Source organism: Eucalyptus grandis, chromosome 11, assembly GCF_016545825.1.
Source record: "Eucalyptus grandis isolate ANBG69807.140 chromosome 11, ASM1654582v1, whole genome shotgun sequence".
NCBI lineage: Eukaryota > Viridiplantae > Streptophyta > Magnoliopsida > Myrtales > Myrtaceae > Eucalyptus > Eucalyptus grandis.
Window position 1 is genome coordinate 34916319 of NC_052622.1, and position 23315 is coordinate 34939633.

General features: G+C 38.6%; 3 protein-coding genes across 5 annotated transcripts; 2 read left to right on the forward strand and 1 right to left on the reverse strand.

Annotated features, from left to right (window-relative positions):
• Positions 1-6697: 6697 nt before the first annotated feature.
• LOC104414205 lies at positions 6698-10310 on the forward strand. Of its 2 annotated transcripts, XR_001980812.2 has the most exons (7): positions 6698-6863; positions 7493-7633; positions 7729-7893; positions 8572-8694; positions 8885-9028; positions 9203-10003; positions 10094-10310. XR_001980812.2 is itself a non-coding variant. In XM_010025245.3 (6 exons), exons 2-6 carry the CDS (start codon positions 7499-7501, stop codon positions 9650-9652), a joined length of 1017 nt encoding a protein of 338 aa, XP_010023547.2. In that variant the 5' UTR covers positions 6698-6863; positions 7493-7498; the 3' UTR covers positions 9653-10308. The 2 variants fall into 2 exon arrangements, 1 of the variants encoding a protein (XP_010023547.2); XM_010025245.3 differs by having other exon boundaries at positions 9203-10308.
• Positions 10311-12732: 2422 nt separating this feature from the next.
• Positions 12733-18378, forward strand: LOC104414204 (type 2 DNA topoisomerase 6 subunit B-like). Of its 2 annotated transcripts, none has more exons than XM_039305768.1 (12): positions 12733-12833; positions 12994-13102; positions 13265-13348; positions 13523-13549; positions 13925-14033; positions 14133-14208; positions 14736-14756; positions 15094-15290; positions 15956-16106; positions 16754-16947; positions 17037-17166; positions 17651-18378. In XM_039305768.1, the coding sequence occupies exons 1-12, from the start codon at positions 12795-12797 to the stop codon at positions 17843-17845; spliced, it is 1332 nt and encodes a 443-aa protein (XP_039161702.1). In that variant the 5' UTR covers positions 12733-12794; the 3' UTR covers positions 17846-18378. The 2 variants fall into 2 exon arrangements, with proteins under 2 accessions (XP_039161702.1, XP_010023546.2); XM_010025244.3 differs by having other exon boundaries at positions 17546-18374.
• Positions 18379-19022: 644 nt separating this feature from the next.
• LOC104414203 (galactinol synthase 1) lies at positions 19023-21458 on the reverse strand. The gene is made up of 4 exons (XM_010025243.3): positions 20925-21458; positions 19837-20160; positions 19587-19724; positions 19023-19479 (listed from the first exon to the last, which is right to left on the reverse strand). Exons 1-4 carry the CDS (start codon positions 21258-21260, stop codon positions 19255-19257), a joined length of 1023 nt encoding a protein of 340 aa, XP_010023545.1. The 5' UTR covers positions 21261-21458; the 3' UTR covers positions 19023-19254.
• Positions 21459-23315: the final 1857 nt, after the last annotated feature.

Genomic DNA, 23315 nt, shown 5'->3' on the forward strand with positions numbered 1-23315 from the left:
CGGATATGGATGCCTAACTCTCTACACCATTTCTTCAATAGCTCATTTCAATGTTGAGCTCCTATACTACATAAGTTATTGGCATGTAAAAGTACTACAATATTTGCTCCCTCGATAATAATCCGCTATTGTCGTGGCTATCACTCTTATCTATCAAGCGTCTCCTGTCGCTACCACCCACCTCACTGTGTCTATTTTCTTGGTCACTGTTATGGAGTAGCAAAACATGTTTCTTGGGCTCATTTGGTGCACCCATCTCCCTAGTCCCATTTGCAGAATAATTTTGAATTTTATGACCTTCTTGAATAGGATCATGAGGATTGAGCTGAAAATCAAGAATTTGTGAGCACAAAGGGTAGAGTGGGAAGCTTGTGATTAGAGGAGAAGCTTCACAAAGGCCCTATAGATCAAACATAAAATAATAGTTTCAATCTTGTGCTGCATATCCGTGAAGACAAGATCAGGACATGATATAATAACTTTGCCTTCAACAAGAATTTTGGAATTATCAACGAACGAGACTTCCACCTTGATTGTTTCATCTAACTAGGCAAACATCTCCTTTTGGCCGCAGATGTGATTGCTCACACTGGTGTCCAAGTACCATGTCTCTTTTTGTCAACCTTTATCTTCTTTAAATGCCAATAAATAAATAAAAAAAACCTTGCTCTACATCATTCACTAAATTTCCTTTTTCGTCAGCTCCATCACTTTCTTTATACCAACAATTAGAAACACAAAGGCCAAGTTTATTGAGATGATAACATTGAATTTTAGAGTTATCATACCATTGACCTCGATTTCTTTCCTCTTCCACAAACATCTCTTTGATTCTTGTATCTACCATCATTTTGAGCAATATCTCCTCTTCTTTGTCCAAGACCTCTACCTTGAAAGCGACCTTGACCACAATCTTGATTAGTCCCTCGAATTTGCACGGGATCTCTACTTTGCTCCTCCTCATCTTGAAATCGTTAATTGAGTTTGGAGTACTTCCCCCACAAGCTCATGCTTGTTTCTTTAAAAGATTTCTTCATGGGCTTGCAATGATCCCAGAAGCTCATCGATCGTCATGGTATCCAGGTCTTTGGACTCTTTGATTACAACACCAATGTGACTGTAATTCTTGTCTAGGGATTGAATCTTATAAAAAAAACTCAAACATTTGGAACATCTTCACCATTTTTTTTCATCTCTCTGACAATTGCAAGACTCTTGTGAAATAATTAGCAATCAATTCAGATTCGTTCAAATGGATTGCCTTGAATTCACCTCTCAAAGCTTGAAGGTAAATCTTCTTAATTTTTTTGGTACTCCTTGATGTGTGATGAGAAGGATATCCCATGCCTCCTTAGAAGTAGTAGCGTTTGAAACCTTCTCGAACATAAAAGCATATAAAGCTTGATAGATGATCGACAGAGCATATCGATAAGTTGCTTAAACCTTCTCCGAGGTAGTCTTTTGATTTTGACTCAAGGTGGTTTCATCCTCTGGCTTATTATGGTCGTTGTTGACAAGTTCCTATACACCATAGGCACTAAGTAGAGCTTTCATTCTAACAACCTAGTTACCATAATTTTCTTTGGTAAGATGAGGGTAATGATGAGGAAGTTGAGTGTTTGTTGAGGCCATGACCACAAACTGTAAGCTCTAATACCTATTTGATAGGATAATTTGAAGGTGAATTGTCAATTCAAGGAAGATTGTTGTAGATCTAGAATTTATTAATTCACCTTTTTTTACCTTATACAAAATGATAAGAAGACTTACCTTTTTATAGGCTTGTTACACTTACTCTTAATGACTCATAAATATATCTAGCATTCCAAGGAGATACAAACAAACTCTTGAAAATGACATTACCATAAAAACTTTTAAACTTATGCATTAGTCTTGAGAGCTGAACTGACATCAACATTAAATTGACAACCAGGTAGCTGATTGACAATCATTAAAATTGATAATTTGTTTGCTGCATCGATAACCTGTTCGCATGACAACTTCAACTTACTAAATTATAGCCAAAATATGGTTTAATTGCTAACAATCAAATGATGAGATGCTTGCTTGTGTCATGGTTCTTGAAAAGGCAAAATTTTGTTGCTTTTTTACTAAAGAAGTTGAGATATAGCAACGGGCAATTGCTATGCATGGTTCTATGGGTGAGATAACAGTTGAAAGACTTTGGAGAAGAAAACACAATTTTTCCCATTATGGGGTGACAATACTAGTGCAACTATGTTAAACCAAAATCTTTTATTCATTTTAGAGATAAAACATGGTCATACATTTTATGCACGATCATGTTAACAATGGAGATGTTTGCATTCATTCTGTTAATTCAAAGCATAAATTAGTTGATATCTTTACAAAAACAATTAATAAAGCATGCTATGAGTTTATTCGAAATGAGTAATAGATATGATATTCTTTCAATGAAGAATTTTGAAGACATTTCTGTGCAAGGAAATCAAGTAGAATCACATCACTCCCTAGTCAACTAACAAAGTTCTGTTAGGATGCATGTGTGGGTTGTGTAAGATAAAACTTATATAGGCGAATTGATGTGGTGTGGAGCGGTTAATATATATCCTAGTTGCTCATAACTTAATGTTTTAAGCTTTTGAGTGAATGTGGGTCCAATTGGATATATTGAGGGGCTTAGACTTGGGCTCCCTCTTAGCCATCTCCTAGGATGACTTTATTGCATGCTTCCAATAAATGGTATTAAAGCCAATGATTAGTGACCAATGTGGTTTTTGGGCAGTAAGCGTTATAATGTAGCAACGCGGGCCCAATGGCAGACTTTGAGATGATGTTGAGGGTTGATGGAGATTCAAGATGAGATATCTTGATGCAGAAGATCCTTGGGTTAAGGGGTAGTGGACCTAAGGAGATTGTTAGAATGTACATATGATAATGTTAGAGAAATCCCATATTAGAGATTGGTGTGGTGCGGAGCAGTTAATATATATTATAGTTAGTCCATAACTTAATGGCTTAAGCTTTTGAGTTAAGGTGAGTTCAATTGCATATGTTGACGAAGTCGGACTTGAGCTCCCTTGTGACAATCTCCTCGGATGAAGTTATTGGACTTTTACTGTGTGCTCCCAACAACTCCAAGAAAAGTAAACTTCACAACCAAAGAAGATAGCTCCGAGACAGTGAGTCATGAAATTCCTCTTAAGAAGAAATATATAAGGTAGCCGAAAGGTTTTAAAGTTGAAGGCAATGAGCATCCTGTATGCAGGTTAAAGAAAAGCTTATACGGCCTTAAGCAAGTGCTAAGGCAATGGTACATAAAGTTTCAATCATTCATGAAAAATCAATGATATAATAAAACAAACTCTAATTATTGCGTTTTTATGAAAAAAAATCTTAGTAATAATTTTATATCCATCTACTATAGGTGGATGACATGTTAATAGTTGGTCATGATGCTCAAAAAATTAAAAACTAGAAAAATGAGTCAAATAAAGCTTTTGCAATGAAAGATCTAGGACATGACAATTACTCGTGATGGGAAGGAATATGAAACTTTGACTATCTCAAGATTAGTACATTGAAAAAGTGCCAGAGAGATTCAACATGAATAAATGCAAACTAGTTGAACTTCACTTGCTGGCCACTTCAAGTTGAGTAGTAAAGAATTTCCTTCAAGTGAGGAGATTGAAGAGATGATGAAAATTCATTCTACATCAGTTTGGGTAGTTTGATGTATGACACGATGGATACAAGATTAGATATTGCACATGCATTTGGTGTTGTGAGCAGATTTCTTTCAAATCCAAGTACAAAGTATTAGGCTGCTGCAATGGATTTTAAGGTATTTTAGAGCCACTTTTAGGTTATACTTGTGTTATCAAAATAGATAGCCTTAGTTGAGGGGTTGCCCAGATGCAAATTATGCTGATGACAATTAGGGGTGATCGGGTCCAGGGTGGGTAGGGTATAGACCTGGACTCTGTTCCCAACCCTGTTATAATCGGTTCTCTTTTTTTGGACCATGTTCCCTACCCTGTTTGCATTGGACCCTGTTCTCGACCCACCCTATTTTTCCGATCCAGGAACAGGGTTAACCATGTTTATATTGGAACCTGTTTTGCAAAATTTTTCTAAACGTGCACATTTCACATCTTGCTAGTAAACTGCAGTAAACAAACTTCACCAATTGTATCGAGTTTAACAGATGGCTCAAGAAAGGATTTTAGTTCGCTCATAACTAGTAAAGATCGAGAAAGACTTCAAAGACCTACGATTTGATTTTCCCTTTCCGTTTTTCTCTGCATACAATCTAACTTTTCTTGAAGAAGTAAAGGACGAAATACACAAAGGAAAACTCCAAAATTTTACTCAACCTAATGCTATACAAGGAACTTTGTTCTTCACTTCTCGGTCATCTAAACTGATCCCATCTTCAATCTCAGTGCTCAGCATCATCACTTCATGAGCTTGGAGTCTATGCTGAAGCCATTTACACGCAGGCATGTACTCAGTAGCTATTACTGATGTATCAATTGAACTAACTCCATTATAAACCATTAATCTCTATCTTAACATCTCATCCTGCAGCCAAACCGTGACAAGATTTCAAAGGTATAAATTTTGCATGGCTAGAAAAATAATTGTCAAAAATTCATCCAACATACTTTCTATGCCAACCACAGAGAACTTTGAATTAAGAATGCTAAAGAACTAGATTTCTCATAAATACACCATTTCAAATCCTACCAAAAGAAGAAACCACGATGTTAAAAAAAGCAAGATCAAGACATGGCTAAACGGAAACAAGATCCCGACATATTGTGCGAGTTCGACTCCCTAAAAGTTCATCTTCCACGTGGAAACTATAAAATAAAACACACATCCCTTATTCGCCAATCAGTGATTCGTCCCACCGAGAAAAAAAACAACCACCTATAAACTAAGGAAAGCAAGAAGTGACCTAGCCAGCCCACAAAAAGAGCAACCCTGCATTTTGTCTGATGCTCAAATCCAAGGCACTCGTGCCAATTGAAAGCATGCGAGATAGTCAAAGACAAGAATTGACGAAATCTGAGTCTTTAGTAGTATGTCCAAACATGTGTAAATTCTGATAAACTCAGTTTAAAAAGAATTAATCAGCCGAAAACATTGGTAATCTGGCATAAAAAATAGCTCCGTCCATTTTCTATTTGTCATCTCTTTCTCCTATCAAATCAACCAACTTTTCAGTTACAACAGAATTGGTTACATCTCTTAAAAGAGAATCCTGCTAACCAAACAAACTTTACAGCATTCACTTTCACATGCTTTGCTCTTTGCTTGGAACTACAATTCTCAGAATTTCCTCAAAATAGAATACCGGCAAAGACGGCCCCGTTCAAACTCATCGTATTCATCAGTGACCACTCGACCATCCATCGCGAACGCGCATCATCACAAATTGTGATAATCATTAGATAATCACCCAATAGCTTAGAGCGAGAAACATGAGAGAGAGGAGAGAGAGGCCGCGACATTTCCTCAAAAATTTCGTGTTCTTCTTCACTCAACTCACATGAACTTTTTGATGGGGGAACTAGAAGATTAATGGCAAGAATTACACTGCAGAAATTCATGAATGACAGAAAATCTGCGGAATTAACACGTCTCTCACAAAGCTAAAACAATAATCTTGTCTGGAGGATAGGAAGACAGGCTCCAATGAACTAAAACTATCCTATTTCACTGAAACAACATGGATTCTCAAGCAGATATTCTGATCTGTCAAAGTTTGTGCTAGCTTCTTCCCGCTCCTCCTAGGTAATCACTCTTATATTTTTTTTATAACTAGGATTGAGGCACCCACCTTAGGACCTTAGGTAGGCAAACCCCTGAAAATGTTTGTACTCAGTGGTGTGGGAATCAAACTTGTACGGCTAATATTATCAAATCTATTGATGAGAAGTGAGAGCTCCAAGCCTTTTCCCCTTCTCTAACAAGCTTTAGCCTATGATTTCTAACTTTCCTTTTCTTATAATTACATAAATTTACTTTTTATGTAAAATGTTTTGTATCTTCATGTTTTCCAAAGTCTATTATTAGCTTTCGATCTGTACATCAAGTTCCAATTAGGCTCCATTGTTTCGTGAAAATTGAATAATTTAGAAAATATTTTTCAAAAAAATGCGATGCAAGTAATCATTTTTAGAAAAAGTATTTTCAAAATCATTCATTTTTTTTTATGAAATAAACAAAACCTTAAGCATGTGAAAAAAATTTCTATCTTGATTCGATTGTTGCCTTAGACTCTTATTGTTGTTTGAATGTAAAATTAGACCTTTCGAGTTAGGCTGGGAGGCAAACAAAATCTGGTAAAATTTGAACTCATGACATCTCGCTCAGACACCATATAAGATTTTCTGGGATCACGGTTAATTATTTCAATAAAAATTTAAGTTGTTAGATGAAAGCATGGTATATTAGTTTTCTCGCTCGTTAGAAATGCCGCATTTTTCCCAATGTATCCAAAATCATATTGGGTAAGAAACGGAACCACAAAAGGAAAAAAAAAAAAAAGAACAAAAAGGAAAGAGAATGAAAGTTGAGTGTCCGCCCACGGGCCAGAAAAGAGGAAGAAAAAGCCCAGCGTCGAGCGCTTCCGACCATGGCCCGTGGACTTCTCAAGGACCAGAGGAGCTTCCGATCGAACCACGTGTTTGGCTCGCCCATCCAGGCCAGACCCTTTGCGGGAAAGAAGAGAAGACCACTCCGAATTCTCGGGGAAGAGAGAAGAGTCCTCTCGCCTGCGTTGTGGGGTGACTTGTCGACCGAGATCTGCCTTCCGGAAGATGAATCCGTCCCCTCGCGAGTGAAGAAACTCGCTAGAAATTCGTCGTCAGGTGCCGTAGTAGATCTGTCTCTGTCTCTCTCTTGCATTCCTTGCTTCTTTCTGAATCTTGGATTCCATCCTTGGAGGAGAGAAAAAGAAAAAGTTTCGCTTCACGGCATCACTCCGAGTTGTGGGTTTTACATAGATTTCGGTCTCTTGTCCTTGACTTCATAAGTGTTGCTAAATCGCTCTTGAACTCTAGTGTTCTTTTGGCATGCTACTGTCCATTGTGGTCCTGTTGGTTGCTTCGTATTTATCTTGTTCTGCGATCAGCTCATCGTTATTTGATGGGGCGGTTGATGGGTCATTGGCGAATCTACCGTATTTAGCTGTATAGTGATCGGGAGAATGTTTCTGTGCAAAGTGACTGGTTGTTCTTGTGATGGGGCAGTTAATGGGTCATTGACAAACCTACCGTGCTTAGCTGTATAGAGATGAGGGGATGTTGCTGCGCAAAGTGACTGGTTGGTGTTAGGATCTGTAGGAAGCTTTTGATCGATTCGTACATTCAAAAGAGAAGAGTGGAGAGATCGAAGTATGTAATAGAGGAAAGTTCCACTAGTGTGAATACACATGTTGGTCTGTGCAAGCAATGGGCATTTGTTTAGAATAATGAAATTCAGCACGTCAATTGTCCAGGTTCTAATGGGCGAGACAGATAAAGATGCGGGAAGCACAGCTTCAAATGGCAGCAGAAGACATAGTGGGCTGAAGGTTCTTGATCCTGCTATCTCTAGATTCTTCGGGCAGCTTCCTCAGAAGCTCGGGAATGGCTTCAAGGTAGTTCACTTCATCTTGATGCGTCATGACACTGACAAAGTTATCGATCTCAAAGTAAAAATTCATTGACCTTTCTGTTTCTGTTTCTGTGATAGTTGCCACTTAAAATGATTAAAAGGGAAAATGAAAGGGCAAACTCCGGAAGCTCTTCTTTGAGGAACTTGAGTAAAACCTTGACTGATTTTGAGGTCAATCTGGAGAAGCAAATGCAAGCATGGCATGAAAATCCAGTGTGGGTGGATCAAGCTCCAGAAGTAAAGGTGAGGGACTTGTTGAGAAATAAGATCGATGGACATGTTTAGTCACAAGCTAACATTTGGATTGTTTTAGCTCAAGCATGCCAAAGATCTTTACAATATAACAGAATGAACTGACCTAAATTAGGACTCTGATATGAGTTTTGGTTCTGTAAGTGATTTAGTCATTAAAATTTGAGAAGATAAATAAGTTTGTTGCTGTTATCTTTTGACATATTTCAAGCTTTTTGTCATGTGTCTCTCTTACTTTGTGGGGCTACAATAGAACGATCCACTGTGTATGCCTCTTTCCTTGTTACTTGGAGCTCGCCTAACTGATGCTTGTTGACATCAGGGGAGTGTACATAAAGGTGAATACATGACATGTGAAATAATCTTAATTACTTAAAATAAAGATAAATCCCAAGTATTTATGCTAGTCCTTATGAATTTCCATTTGGGGCTTGTAAAGTTAGAACAACGAAATGTAGCATGACATGCATAGATTGTAATTGGCATTCTCTGCTTGCTGTCCTGTTGCTCTAGTGCAACCAAAATCAAGAAAAGCAGCAATCTGGTAACTTGGTTTTATTTCATGAAAGGAAGATGCTTTTGTTGGTGACTTGTTGCCTTTTAAATGCCTTGCTCATCATATAACTTGAACACTGCAAAAGGATTGGAGTCTAATGTTAGCCTTGGCAGGTGAGCGTGCCAAAAGGATCTCTTTGCAATCTCAATGTAAATGTCAATGTGGGGTTGCCTCCAGATGCTGTGTATAACATTGTTACTGATCCTGATAATAAAAGGGTTTTCAAGAATATTAAGGTATTATCCTTTTCCACCATTTCTTCTATATTTCAGCCAGTGACACATAAAGCATCAAAAAGTTATTTTCTGGTTAATCTCCTGCGATTTCGTTTTCCCCCCTCATAACTTATTCTTGTTCATTTTAGCAATCTTGTATGTAAAGAGGAGAACTTGTTGGGAGATTTTTGAAATTTAACTTTTCTCTTAGGAAGTCATATCCAGAAGGGTTTTGGTTGATGAAGGTTTAAGACAAGTTGTTGAATTGGAGCAAGCGGCCTTGTGGAAATTCCTTTGGTGGTCAGGGACCATTTCAGTACATGTTTTGGTGGATCAAAATAGAGCAGATCACTCGGTAAGACGTTGCTCTTGTTGCAGATTAAACGTACTTGTTCTCTATCCTGGTTGCCATTAGTATAATTCCCGTGCCTTTCCATTCCCTCATACTAGGAGAAAGGTGGTCTTTTTGTTAATCCTGCAATAATCTCGGCTTAACTATGCAACTCTTCCTATTTATCTATTTTGTCAGATGAAGTTCAAGCAAGTGAAAACGGGGTTTATGAAAAGATTCGAAGGGTGCTGGAGAGTAGAACCTTGGTTTGTCGACGAGAAACTCTGCTACCCCCTTAAGCCCAAGACTTGGGAAGACTATAATTCATGTACTGGAGGAAAAGGAAGGATCGGATCAAAAGTGAGCTTGGACCAGCTGATCCAACCAGCTCTAGTCCCACCTCCGCCCATTTCTTGGTATTTAAGGGGAATCACTACCAGGACCACTGAGATGCTGATAACTGATTTGCTTGCTGAAACAGCAAGAGTCAGGGGTGGCCTTAATCCTGTGAAATCAGGTAATAATCATGAGCTGTCTGACAACACACTCGATAAGCAACTTGAGGAAACGGGTGACATTAAAGAGCGATGGGCCCTGCGGAGGAGGTTGATGAAGCAAAGAGATAGAAGGGTGCTATCTGGGCAATGATGCTCAGGTGATTAGTTTTGCATCTGTCGACAGGAATCTATTTTCTGTATTAAATGCCTTCTTTGCTCAGACTACACCATCCCTACTTAACCTTCTCGAATGCGTCACGGTTGCATAACTTTCCTTTCAAAGGCCGGTGCACTCACACACCTCCGGAAGTCTGGAATAGGTCACACTCTAATTCTCTGTTCTTATGGAACTCGCCGGATTGTGATGAAGTTTCCGGTAACGAAGTACCGTAGACACGATGACAGCTACTTATGAAGACACCTTCATGGTGAGTTGATGACGAGGTCTCAGGCATGTGAAGCTAGATGTACGTGAAACAAAGGATTCTTGAAGCCCATTGAGGTATTTTGTGCATATGTACTATTATTCTTACTTGTCCCATGATAGAGGTGTTACTTAGTGAAGAAGAAAGTTTTATTTTCTCGGCGTTAGGTGCGATCGGCGGCGGCCATAGGCCCGTAACAACCGCCATCTTCTTTGCTATTCAGTGGCGACCCCTTCACTCTGCTTTTCCACCATGCTCTGGTCATTCACACCGTTGGAACTGTTTTAGTAGAATATCTCATGTACGCAGTTTAATATGGATCAGGTTGAGTAGACTACTTTGTCTGAAATTGCTTATATGGTTGAAAGGCACATTCGAAATACTCGTACTTTGGTCGGATTGCGGGAATGAAAAGGTCGGCACTCCGGTTCGATCGGGCTATGAAACCCGCAATTCCCACATTTGATGTCCTTGTTGCGCCATTGATGCATCTTCAATCGGGCCGAAATTCACCTAGATCAGGCCATATAAACCTGATTTATCATGGTCGTTGATCACATGGTTGTGCGAGGAGCTTGCTGGGCAATTCTTTGTCTCCTTCATTTTGAACATATTATTTTAGTGAATCCAAAATAAATGAGAATGTATCGATCATCCACCTACGGCATCCAAATGATGAAAAGAAATCTTACTTATGGTAACATTTGTCAAGCTCACCTAACCATAAGTAAGTCAATCTTTCTATAAATTAGGAAGCATACTACTTCACAAAAATTTCTATAAATTAGGAAGCATACTACCTCACAAAAATTTCATGAAGTTATTTCTGAAACCATGGTGAAGCGCATTTTCCAATCATACTCAACTGCACTTTCACCCGAGGGACCATACTGATTTTTAAATGAAAGGGGAGAAAAAGATTTCCTGGATCAAAATTTTTAGAGTCAACACCACGAAAACCCTAACTAATATACTTATAATAAATTGTACACTTATGATAAATTTATTTTCATTTATGTTAAATTTTACCATCAAATTGATAAGTTAGATAATACGTGACAGTTAACGAGTGTATTAATTTTTTTTATGGTATTAATCAAATTTGACAGAACATAAGCAAATTTGTCACAAATGTACTAGTTTAGAGTTTTGTGGTAAATAAATTAACTTATGATAAATCTGTAATAAATGTTTGAATTTAAAATTTTTCGTGGTATTAATCCAAATTTTAATGGTTCTTTGTGGGTTAAAATTGATCCAACGTGCAATCGCACTTTTGGCATGCTTTCGTTTTCTATTTCAAATCGAAAGATCTCATTGTTTTGTAGGGAGAGATATCAATTGCGAAGGTACCTTCTCAATTGTTACACCAACAACACCACCAAAAAGAAAATGATCTTTCAATTTTTATCCTTTATAATTGATCTCCCCAATTTTGGAATTGTCCTATTTTTTTTTTTTGTCCTAATTTGAATATATATATATATATATAACCGGCGTTAAATTTACTTTACAATTGTTACAAAAAAAAAAAATGAGCGCTTGGACATCAATTCATTCATTCCGGCATATAGAAGATAAACCTAATATATAATTAAATATTAAAATAAGAGTTTGTTCGGTTAAGTTTACATAAAGTTTGTTTTGTTTTTCGAAGGAAAAAAAGTTTTTTCCACATTAATATACGTTTAGATGTTTGAATATAACCAGTTATTCCAAGTATAAAAACCAACATATATAATCATCTTGAAGTTTTTTTTTTTTTCCTTATGGAAGATGTGCCTATGCTTTCTCTACTTTTAGATTAATGGAGGACAAATTTTGGCGCAAAAAAAGACCATAAATCTCCTCTATTCAAGAACTTGTGTTTCTTTCTTCTCCTTTGCACTTTGCAACAAATTAATTGTGATTTTGTTGAAACTATCTTCAAGATTACTTAGAAGAAAAACACTCTCTTTTTAAAAAAAAAAAATTTAATTCAAAGCTCGTTTTCTAAGTGATACATTTATGAAATTACCAAACTATATGAATCCATCTAGATTCTAATGTGTTGTGCTAAAATTCACAAGATTTTACTCTTATATTGTGAACTCATTACACTTTTCTATATTTATATAAACCGATGTTGCTGTTTGAGTGGTTAATGTTTTTTCTCCCAAAACTACAATTCATGTTGAAGACAGTAACTAATTTGAATTCAATATATTGAATTAACCTATTTGTTTTTGTCAAGAATTAAGTGAAGGCGACATACCAAGACTATCATAGTTTATAAGTGAAAAAGAATCGTGTTACAATAAAATAAGATAAAAAGTATAATTGTTCAACTAAAATAAAGATAAAAAGTATAATTAATAGTTAGACGTGACGAACATTATTTAATGAAAATGGATGATTTATAAACATGTATTGATAAGCACAACTAAATACTGTTTTCTAGTAAGAAAATACTTAAATAAATTAAAAACAGAAAAGTTTCTAAAAGTGTTATATTTATGACAAATTTATCATCTATTAATTTTGATTATATTTTATCATTAAATTCATAAATTGGATAACACTTTGAATTTAATAGATATATCAATTTGAAGTTTCTAGTATTTTATGATATTACTTTAATTTAACGGAAACAAACAGTGAATGGTAAAATTTGTTACCGATATATATTAATTTGGAACTGTTTATGGTAAAAAAATTAATTTAGAGTAAATTTAGTATGGTCAAAAAATTAATTTGAAATAAATTAATGTGTAGTTTTTCGCGGTATTAGTTATAAATTCAAAAAAAGAATTGACGCTCTCGGGCTCGTCTTCTTCTTCATCTTCCCTCCGCGCGAAGAGGAAGGACCGCCATCTCTCCGGCGCCGGCATGGACGCCGTCCGTACGATTCCCGACCTCTGCCGCCGCGTAAGTTCCCGCCGCTCCTCTCCCTCCCTCCCTCTCCGCCTCCGTCTCTCCGGCGATCGCCGACGGAGGGCCTGGCGTTCCTCTCTCCCCTCCGCCCTCGCCTTTTTCGGTTTCTCCGCGTTCACGCTGCAATCTCCTCCTCTTCCCTCCTCCGTCGCAGCTGATCTCGTTCGCTCTCCGGCGATGCCGCGCCTCCGACGACCTGTGCCGCGTCTCCGTCGCTCTCGCGGCCTCGCAGCTCGCCGGCTCTCCCGTCGTCCGGATCTCCAGTACGTCGCGGTCCCTCCTTTTTTGGTCCCGCGCTTCGTTGCGGTCTTCGTGTTGTTTTTTTGAGCCTGGATATAGCCGCGCAACGCGCGAAAATAGAAAACGTCGTTTTGATGGTTTCCGGTAGATAAACGGCTTGACGATTGGCCTTACCTTGGAATCAGTTTCGGACACCGGTGCCGCCTGTTGCTTGGAAGAGTTTCGGGACTTGAGAGTCGCGGACCCACGGATTTTCGCCGAAAAGTGGGGTAAGGAGTAGGCCGATGTTCCCGATTCATGCGGCCGATTGGGAGAAAGAAACATCTTCCGGCTGAAGATATGAGCATTGCCCCTGCTTTCTTCCTTAAATGAATGCTGTTTTGAATTCGAGGATTTTAACTGGGTGTGCAATGTTAGTCACAGTCGGTCTTTGGACAATGCAGATGGAACGCTTGCTGTGAGAACTACTGGTAATTTCCTGTCTCAGTTGAAGTACTGAAATTTGTCCTTACTGAAAATTGTCCTTTCCCCTGTATAAGAAGTGTGGATGATTCACAGAAGTTATGTACACGCATGAAATTTATTTAAAAAAGGAAAAAAGGACCCAGATGTCATTTTGCGTATTGGTTTCGGTTCTTTTCATTCTTTTACAATGGTTTGTGGTGGAGGATCCATTGCCTTGTCAACTTTTTGCATTTTGACAATTAAAATCCTTCTCCTTCAAAAAAAACGTGTGCCATTCTTCCATTGAAATGTCAATATTTCTATGTTATTTACTTAACCATTGCAAAAAGGCCATCACTGTGAAGTATCGGCGTTCTTACTTACAACTGAGGATGCTGCAGGTGCTTCTGATGAGGAGGTACATTACTATAACTTGAATCTAAAAGAAGGTGGCACGGATAATATGCTAACTAGGCTCCCTTCAATTGCTAAAAACGGCATGAGATTCAGGCATGCAATACTATACGCAATTGTAGTGTTATAGTGCATCTAGTGTTCTTGCCCATTAAAGTTGTAGTGCTAAGACTCTTTTTGGTATTTCTTTCTCAGTGGGACTGAAGTGTGTCTATCTGTTTCTGAGAAATTTGAAGTTCTTCTGGGTGAGATCAAGCAATTCATTGAGAAGGTGTGTTGTGCTCCATAGAAGTTCTAGTTCTTTTACTAGTGGATCATGCAATTTGTCTATCCAAAAGTATTTTGTTTCTTGAAGGCGTAGGTGGATTCAGTCATCTTGTGCAATAAAGATTCGCATATTGTTCTGATTCTTTGAAACTTAAAAGGCTAAATAACTAGAGATGCTGTTATAGGAAAGCATCATATAATCACACATGCATGTATTAATAACATGAGAGGATCACAGTTCACCTTATCGGGTCTATATATCAAATAGGATCTTGATGATCCACTCGTGCTGATATGATGTCTGAACGACAAAGTTACTCACCAGCTTCTTGGCACTACTCTTGCCTAGTTTTTTTGTCATTATCAATCTTGTAATGAAAAGATATTACCAAGAGTATTTGTATCTTGTACAAGGTAAGCTTCTGTTACTTCACTCCTTCACATCCATTCCTTCTATGCCTCTTCCTTTTCAAAGCTGGTTATTTAAATATCCTCTTTCTGTCTAATCCTTTTTGTCTTGGTTTTTTGCAGGTGCTGATTTTGAACATCCCGGTTAGTCCAAATACTCTATTTCTTGAGTATCTAGTTCTTAAAGTCTTCCCTAAATATTGTTTTTGCTTCTCTTTTTAAGAAAAACGGATGAAAATAATTCTGATTGATTCTTCTTTAGTCATATTTGGGAATTTTAGGGTTTGAAAGCAGAGCAGCTTGCATCCCTTGACTGATGTTGGCAGTGACCACTCTAAAGAAACAATATGTCCTAGGAGAAGTATCGTCTTTTGTTTCTAATGATAATTTGTAAATTCTTCACCTTGTGATGGCATATCTATACTGGGTTTTTTCTACAATATTTAGCATTAGGTCTTACCATCCTGGTATCCTTATGCAGAATATTGCATTTGAACTGGTGGTCCAACATGAGAATGTTTATAAATCATGCTGTGGGGACACTTTCCTGCCAAGTGAAAGCATGCCTTCACCATTTTCAGCTTCAAATGTAGAACGTTTGAAGTATGGCTTTGAGGATTATATTTTAAAGCGCCGCAACAATCTAGATAACAACCTCGGTCTATCTTCAAATGCCATGTAAGTTACATGCAAAGATGATGCAGGTTCCTGATGTTTCCAGTAGCCAGCTTTGATGGCCAGGAATAAATAGTCGCTTCACCTATTGAAGTTTCCAGCTAGCAAAATTGATGTTAATGGTGAATTGCAAATTATAGTGGAAATCATCTGTTGTCATGTCTTTTTAATGTTCTTTTAGGCAAGGTAGCACTGGATTTGGGTTCTGTAGTGCATTGCTGTATTTGAGGCCTGTCATAAGACATCTAGAAGTGGCATAATTTTGTGTTATCATGTGGTCATTTGACCGATAGATTTAGTGGAAATAAATTATTAGTTCATTCAGCATGTTTTCTGTAGATTGCTGTGTCAATGAATGCCACTGTTAATGGGACTTCCACCTGGCTCACTTAAAAAACATTTTGCTTGGTGCTCTACCCACATGGAATTGAAAGGTTATCTTCTGGCCTTCTATTGCATCCAGTGGAGTAGTAGATGAAAATAAGAAGAGGATGCATGTTCTTTTTATCAATGGTATTCACTGTTTTTGAAGTATCTTGGATTGCTTAATCCACTGCCTAAGTAACGATATTTGAATCCAGTTAGCAGCCGCATCCAACTGTTTAAGTCATAAACAAGCGGTTTCAGCATTTTTCGAAAATTCTTTAATGTTTGTCTACATCTTCAAGGGAGCATTTGAGGACTGGAATGGGAAGTATATGCAGCTCAAAAATTTCTGAAAGACAAAATCCGGGATTAACAGTAGATGCAGTAATCATCATAAGCGAGTTTTCTGATCAAACAAGTCCTTGTTCGATGGAGTGTGGTCACCAGACACAGGTTTTTTAGAAGCATTTTCTTCTACTGTATTAATCATCGATCCAACAGTTTTTTGGTGGAATGCCAGTTTGCTATTCTTCTTTCATGCACATTCTCAGAGAAGGCTATGTGATTCAGGATTCTTGTGCTGAAACATTGGTATTGTGATATGCCCCGCTGGTTCTGTCATTCCTCGGGCTTGCACACTAAAATAATCAAACTGTCTTCCTTTAATTCCCTGGTCTAAGCTAGAAATGCTGGCAACTTTAGAGTATTATGCATGGAAATGGTACTGGCACCACGCATCTTTAGTTGAACATTGTCGATATTGACATTATCAGCGGAGATTTTCTGATGGCATAGGGAGAGAAATTAATTGGTTGTTGTCATTTTCCGCAAACCATAAGTATAGAACCTCTGCATATTTTTTCCATAGTGTTGTTCTGAACCAGAAATATTATTGCATGGCCGTGTAAGCTCAACACTAGGCATGCTTACTTTCCTAATAAACTATGTTTGGATTGTTACTAGACAAGAGCATTAGTTATGGTTTATTGATTCACAAGGAACCATCACACAGTGACTGGGGTTAATGTTGGTCATGTTCCATTTTTTTCCTGCTAATGTTGAACCTGATTTCCAGTGTTAAGTGTGCCTTTTTCTTCCAGGTTTTGTATTTCAAGGATTTCTTACCTTCCACAATTTCCAAGTCATCTCTTATTGCATTAAAGAGCATTGACTGGAAAAGTTATGGCTTGACACTAGGCAATGTCATGGATCAAGGAGGTGGTGCCTATCTAGAATGGGAAAACCTGCCACCACATGCTCATATTGATGTTATCTTCCATTGCTATCAAGCAGAATATCCGATTCTATTAAGTAATTTATTTCTTCAGTAAACCATAATTTGCTACGTCATATGTTATGTCACAATCCTTGACTCGTTGGTAAGGTTAACTTCCCTCCTTCGAAGCTAAAGGTCTTGTCTGAAAGATCTCTTCTGAAGAAAGCAGCCAAACTAGCATTGGATGACATGAAGGAGAAACATTCGGGAATTCTTCTAAGTGATCGTGCCCTGAAGGTAAATCTCTGTGTGTGTGTGTGTGGCGTGCACTTGCCTGCTCTGCTTGGATAGGTGCTTGAGATGGTTGAGTTCTTTGAAACATCATAATTTTGTAAGAAAATATTCTATTATAGTGCTTTGCAGAAGTAGTCCAACAACTCAATGCTCATATAGTCAGCTAATGGACGGATACAAGATTCAGTACAGAAGAAATGTGCAAAAATTGAATACTTTCGTTATAATTCATCACTTGACCAAGCTAATCAGTATTATTCATCACATGGCCAATCTAAAATTTTGTATCTGCCTATGTATGTATTCATGATGAACAATTAAGCATTGTCACAAGGAAGACTGCAGTTGTGCTGAGCACCAATTTATGGTGTTGCATCTGCAGATACAAAGTCATGCCCCTGATCTTGCAAGAACACTTGCTGGTCTTATTTTGTCCTCCAATGACATGGAATTCCAAGGAGAATGTCTCTCTCTTCTTGGTTTGCAGATGGGAGTTGGGGCGGATATAGTTGAAGAATGTGTCCTGGACAAGATTGATGCGGTCATAGTGCTGAATGACAGGAAACCTGAGAGATGCAAAGAGCCTGTTCCTTTTCTTTTCGAAGATGATTGTCTTCAGGAAATGGACTTCGAAGATGAATGTGAAGAAGGTGAGGACTCTTATGACTTTTTAGATATATAATACCAAGAATATCACACTCCATATATTGGGGCCAAATGGGTGGACTCCTAGCTGGGTTTTACCTCTTGATGATGACCACACAGGCTATGATGCATACATGCCAATTTATTTGGAGGCAAACACTTGCTCATTAGTTAAATATGACCTCGTCTCGGCTGAAGCAGCAGCGCCCATTTCTGGATAATGAAAGTTGTTATGCTTTCGGAAATTTTATGGAGCTTCCTATATAGTCTGAAATTTTTGGTAGACTATTGAGGGAGAAGATTCGGTTTTTCTCATTTTGATAACTAGTAACAAGGTCAAATGAAGTTTTTCCCACCTAGTACCTAAGATTCAGCTCCTTCCATGTTCGTTTATAGAGCTTCCTGTATAGTCTGAAATTTTAGGTAGACTATTTGAAGGAGAAGATTTGTCTTTTCCCATTTTATAATTAGTAACTAGCTGCCATCCTGGTTCAGCCCAAAATAGAGGCTGGAAGTAGAGAAGATATGAGCCTATAAATTCTAATCATAGAGGGACCATTTATATATTCTCTCCAAGTGCTACAGTCTAAAACAGGTCCGTCGACACTAAATAATCACATGATGGGGCTGGTTCTACGACAGCTTGCAATGTCTTGAGCTCTTCCGTCCACGTGATTATAGCGAGCTATAAGCCAAAGCAATGAAGGCGAAATACTTGTTTAGATATAGTTGATGTAGATAGATACTTTTCAAGCGTTAGATTATTCCCGAAAAAAAGATGAAGTCGGTCATGAATTCGCCACTGAATGCTTGATCATTTGTGGTTAGTCGATTCACACTGGGAAGGTTATCTTTGCTGGATTCTCACGTAGCAATTAAGCAAGTTTGGGAACGTGAAATACTTGTTTAGATATAGTTGATGTAGATAGATACTTTTCAAGCGTTAGATTATTCCCGAAAAAAAGATGAAGTTGGTCATGAATTCGCCACTGAATGCTTGATCATTTGTGGTTAGTCGATTCACACTGGGAAGGTTATCTTTGCTGGATTCTCACGTAGCAATTAAGCAAGTTTGGGAACGCGAATGTATGTTGGGATCAATCCTTCCGCAACAGAGTCCCATATATAAAACTAGACCATGTCTATATAAGCACTACGTAATCGTTATGACTTTTTAGATAACAAGGAAAGGCCAAGATATTTTAGAACACTAATTACCAGGTCAAAGCTGGAATAGGTGTAAAAGGATTGAATACACCAACTAATTTAGACACTCCAAAAGACCTCTCCAGCTTCAAGCGGCAGAGGCTGCAGGAACATAGGAAAATAGCGGTGGTCAGGCACGGAAGCCGTGACTGATACCCTCGATACCGTCTGATCTGCAGCTTGGACAGATCGACTACCGACTAATTTAAACACTCTCTTTGAAAGACTTGTCTTAGCTTCTCACGCGGCAGAGGGTGCAGGAACATAGGAGATAGCGGGGTCAGGCATGGAAGCCATGATGGACGACCTCGACACGGTCTGATCTTCAGCTTGAACGATGGCGTCTTCTGCACTCAGATCCAAGGACGTGTCGTTGTAGATATCCCACCATTTGGACACCAGCATCTTGATGTCCTCTCTGTCCATGTTAACTTCCTTGCCCGTGTACCTCCACGGCTTTGAACCCTGTTGCCATTAAAATGACAAAAGAAGAAAAAGAAGATTCATTACTCAGATGCTTTTGGACAATCGAAATTTGATAAGAAATGAAAGCAACTGGAAGATTTACTTACGGCGGCGCAGTAGTGAACCACCTTGACCTTTTCGAGCTCCCCCACGTTCTCCGGGTGGCGCCATAGCATGGCCAGAACCAAGTTGTATGCCATAGGGATGGGCTTGTAAATTTTCTGGAAGAACATGTTCAACAAGTCCTGCCATGTACATGAAGAATCGTGGAAAAAGGAAGTGAGAAAAAGAGAAAGCATTCGTTGCTAAATTGAAGGGCGACAAACCTTCAGAGTATGCTTATCTCTAGTTAATCACCTGCTCAGCAAAGGGCGTGGGAGGGGTCATCCTGAGAGTGTGGAGAAGGTTCTCGTAGGTTGAGCGGCTTGGCTCGAACACGAACATGCCGGCGTTGAAGTACAAGGCAGGTGGCGAGCCCATCTCGGCAGGCCACGTGACCTTCTCAGGGCACTGCTGGCAGTACCCGATTGAGTGCTGTGGGGAGTGGCTCCATGTCTTCTCGCAGAAACAGTCCATGACAGCATAGAAGTAGCCGTCTTCCGTGTCGTCGAGCAGGTGGTCGATGTTGTCGAACACTTGAATATCCGCGTCCAGGTACACCATCTTGCTGTAGTCTAAGAACTGCAGATATGCGGACGAAACGGATCAAAATCGCTGAATTGGATCGCCCGGCGCATCGTCGTTTTGAGGGGATATAAGATTTCAATAGCAAGAGGTCCTGCATGCGGGAAAGGTTGCATGCACGTCCACCGTACGTGCAGCGATGCAACCTTTGACGATGGATACGATTCCGATCTTCTTCTATTTTCAAGCCACCTCTCGATCCTATAGCCTAAGAGAGGGGATTTTCGGTATGAAAAAACGATTTATTGTCCATGATTTTTCCCAAACTAGCCAACCACCTCAATCAAAGAAAAATCATATGAAAAATGCTACATATGCTAACATAGATAGTTGCTTGCAGTCAGTCACATGATATGATTTATAGAACTCATGCCTCGCACTCAGATCGAACTTATCTGAAAGATTCTTAACAAAAAAGGGTCAGATTCCACCTTGATGATTACATCTTGCATCCTCAAATTTGAAAGGCTATTATTGACAACCACAGATAAGAGTTTTATCTTGATATAATCGTTTTATTTAGATCATCTATTCTTTTATTTAGATCATCTAATTAAGAATAATAAAATTAAATCACTTGAAACTCATGAACTAACTCCGAAATCCAGTTGTGGTTTAGCATGTTAAAGACTGCAAAATAAGCAATTTAGTCACTAGGCAAAGTTCAAGTTGAAAAAGCTTTCATTTGACTTTTTTTTTTTTCCCTACGTGAGATTATTTCACTACTACTATCAAGACTCATGAGTTTGGTTTTTACTCACGTTCCATATGCGAAGCTTGGAGTAGTTGATCACATAGTAAGCCATGGCAAACTGGACGAGATTCTCAGGAGGGTAAATCGGCTCTATCTCGCGGATGATACACCCTTGAGCCCTCAGTATGTCCCGGTGCTCCTCCGGCACATCGGGAAGCATCGCCACCACTAGCGGGTACGCGCTCTTCACCTTGCGCAACCCTTTCGCCAATCCCACCACCCCTTTCACATAGTCCCCGTTCCCTGCCAAAAAAGTCACGTACCCCCTTCTTGCATACCCTCCGTCGACTGAGCACGCCTTCCCGTTGCCGGCGAACACATCGACGGGCACTTGCGGGGCCATTAAGGTGATTGTTAAGCTGGGCTTTGTGCGTTTTTTTTTTTTTTGCCCTCCCTTCTTTCCTTCTCTCTTTTTCTTGGGTTGATGGTGGGCTAAAGCGAGATTGGCGCTTTAGGTTGAGGAGTGTAGAGAAAGTAAAATGAGCAAGCTTTACGATTGCCACCCTACTAACCTTCGTTCCTGAGTGCGAGAAGCAAACCTTAAGACTCCTTAAAAAGACCTGAAATGAGGCGTAAATGCGTGTGAGATTGAGGCTCAAATGAAACTCAAATTGAGCAAACAAAGACTGTCTTTTTCAGTATAGGGAAAATAATCACTTTTTTCTGTTCCGAAATCTCCTCCGCCTTGGGGTCGGGTTCTTTTCATTTTTAGTTTTAGATGGCAACCATGGAAATCAAATAAGGAAGGAAAAAAAAAAATGAATGAACATAGTTTCATTGTTCTTTCTCACCGTCCATCCAGCCTTATCGTCAGAACAAAGGGATGAGATTTAAAGGTGGATTAAGGTCGCCATCCGTCGGAAATTGATGTGGAAACTAATTCCCATCTATCCTTTTTTATGAGGACAGAACATAGATGGAGTGAATATGAAGAAATCGAATTTATTTGCATTCTTTTCAGCTTGTTCGTCCTTAGAAAGCTGTGTTCTGCTTTGGTGCTGAGAAGAAGTAGCTTAGATTTCATTGTATATTGCAGGAAATCACGTGGTTTTGACAAATTAGAATCCGTCCGGCAAACCGAAAATGGAGAAAACTCTAATGAACCAATCAAAAATTTGCATCATACGTAATGTACAAGGTCCATTAGATAAGTTCCAAAGTTGTTGGTCAAACGTATGACGATAGAAGTGAGTTGATGGAGGTGGTAACAGACCGGCGTTGTCCTAGACTTCTGGTTACTTTCTTTTACGGTAATTTTCTAAGGTAGGATATTATTTTCGCACCCTAATGGATGGCGACGCACACCCCTTAATTTGAACCGACTCGATTAACCTTGATTTAGCTATTCAAAACCCAGTGGATCCACGCGAATGACTTTCCTTGGTGATATACTTGAATTTACTTAAATGTGGGATAATTTCTTTTCGGAAATGTTTATATCGAGATGGGTTTCTTTCAAGATTTTCAAAACAAGATTTGGATGTTTCTCCTTATTTTAAGAGGCATCTTTGGAATATGGATCTCCACTGGCTATTTCCGCATCCTAAGGGATTGAGACGCAGCCCTTACTTTGAACTGACTCGATTCCCCTAGATTAAGCTATTCAAACCCTAGTAGATCCACGTGAATGACTTTATTCAGTGATATAGTTGAATTTACATAAATGTGAGATAATTTTTTTTCGAAAATGTTTATATCGAGATGGGTTTCTTTCAAGATTTTCAATATAGATTGGAATGTTCCTTCTTATTTTGAGAGGCACCATTGGGATATGGATCTCCACTGGATATAGACATGTTTTCAACATGTTTTCAGCTCAAATCGCGTCCACCGAAAGACATATCGAATTCACTATTATTGTCCTTCATTGCATCGGTTCCACCACCCCACTTGACGGTTGATTTTTTTAGTAGGAATTGATTGATTGGGAGAACTACAATCATTACGTAAGCCTTGATTTTTTGGGCATAGTTTGTCATGAAGAGGTTAGATAAAGCTATAACTGATGGGAAAGAGAAGACGGTTAAGGTAAAAAGGATATGCTTTTCTTTGAAGGGTAAATGTAATAAAAGAATGAACATTGAAAGGGGATACAACATCATTTGATTGTTTTTCCTACTACATGATGGAGATCCGGATTTTAGCTTGTTAATTGGACGGAAATATCGAGTCCATTTGAATAAAAAGGCATCGTGAAAACAGCGCTACCCCATTTTTCTGCCAGTGCTTTTTCCTTGACGATAATTTCATAACATGATATTCTTTTATTTCTCGTTTATATGCATGCAGCAAGGACAAACTGAATAACCTAATTGAAAGTCTGCCAAAATCTGAGAATCACAACTTAATCAAGGCGAAATTCAACATCTTAAAGTTAGAGATTTTGCATCATTATAGG

Excerpts from the sequence above, each read along its gene's own strand:
- LOC104414205 (XM_010025245.3), top strand. The coding sequence starts at position 7,499 with ATGGGCGAGACAGATAAAGATGCGGGAAGCACAGCTTCAAATGGCAGC. Across the intron at positions 7,894-8,571 it reads ATCAAGCTCCAGAAGTAAAG|GTGAGCGTGCCAAAAGGATC; the intron begins GTGAGGGACTTG and ends TAGCCTTGGCAG. Across the intron at positions 9,029-9,202 it reads AAAATAGAGCAGATCACTCG|ATGAAGTTCAAGCAAGTGAA; the intron begins GTAAGACGTTGC and ends CTATTTTGTCAG.
- LOC104414204 (XM_010025244.3), top strand. The coding sequence starts at position 12,795 with ATGGACGCCGTCCGTACGATTCCCGACCTCTGCCGCCGC. Across the intron at positions 14,209-14,735 it reads TCAAGCAATTCATTGAGAAG|GTGCTGATTTTGAACATCCC; the intron begins GTGTGTTGTGCT and ends GGTTTTTTGCAG. Across the intron at positions 15,291-15,955 it reads GGTCTATCTTCAAATGCCAT|GGAGCATTTGAGGACTGGAA; the intron begins GTAAGTTACATG and ends TACATCTTCAAG.
- LOC104414203 (XM_010025243.3), bottom strand. The coding sequence starts at position 21,260 with ATGGCCCCGCAAGTGCCCGTCGATGTGTTCGCCGGCAACGGGAAGGCG. Across the intron at positions 19,725-19,836 it reads CCACGCCCTTTGCTGAGCAG|GACTTGTTGAACATGTTCTT; the intron begins GTGATTAACTAG and ends TGTACATGGCAG. Across the intron at positions 19,480-19,586 it reads TGGTTCACTACTGCGCCGCC|GGTTCAAAGCCGTGGAGGTA; the intron begins GTAAGTAAATCT and ends TAATGGCAACAG.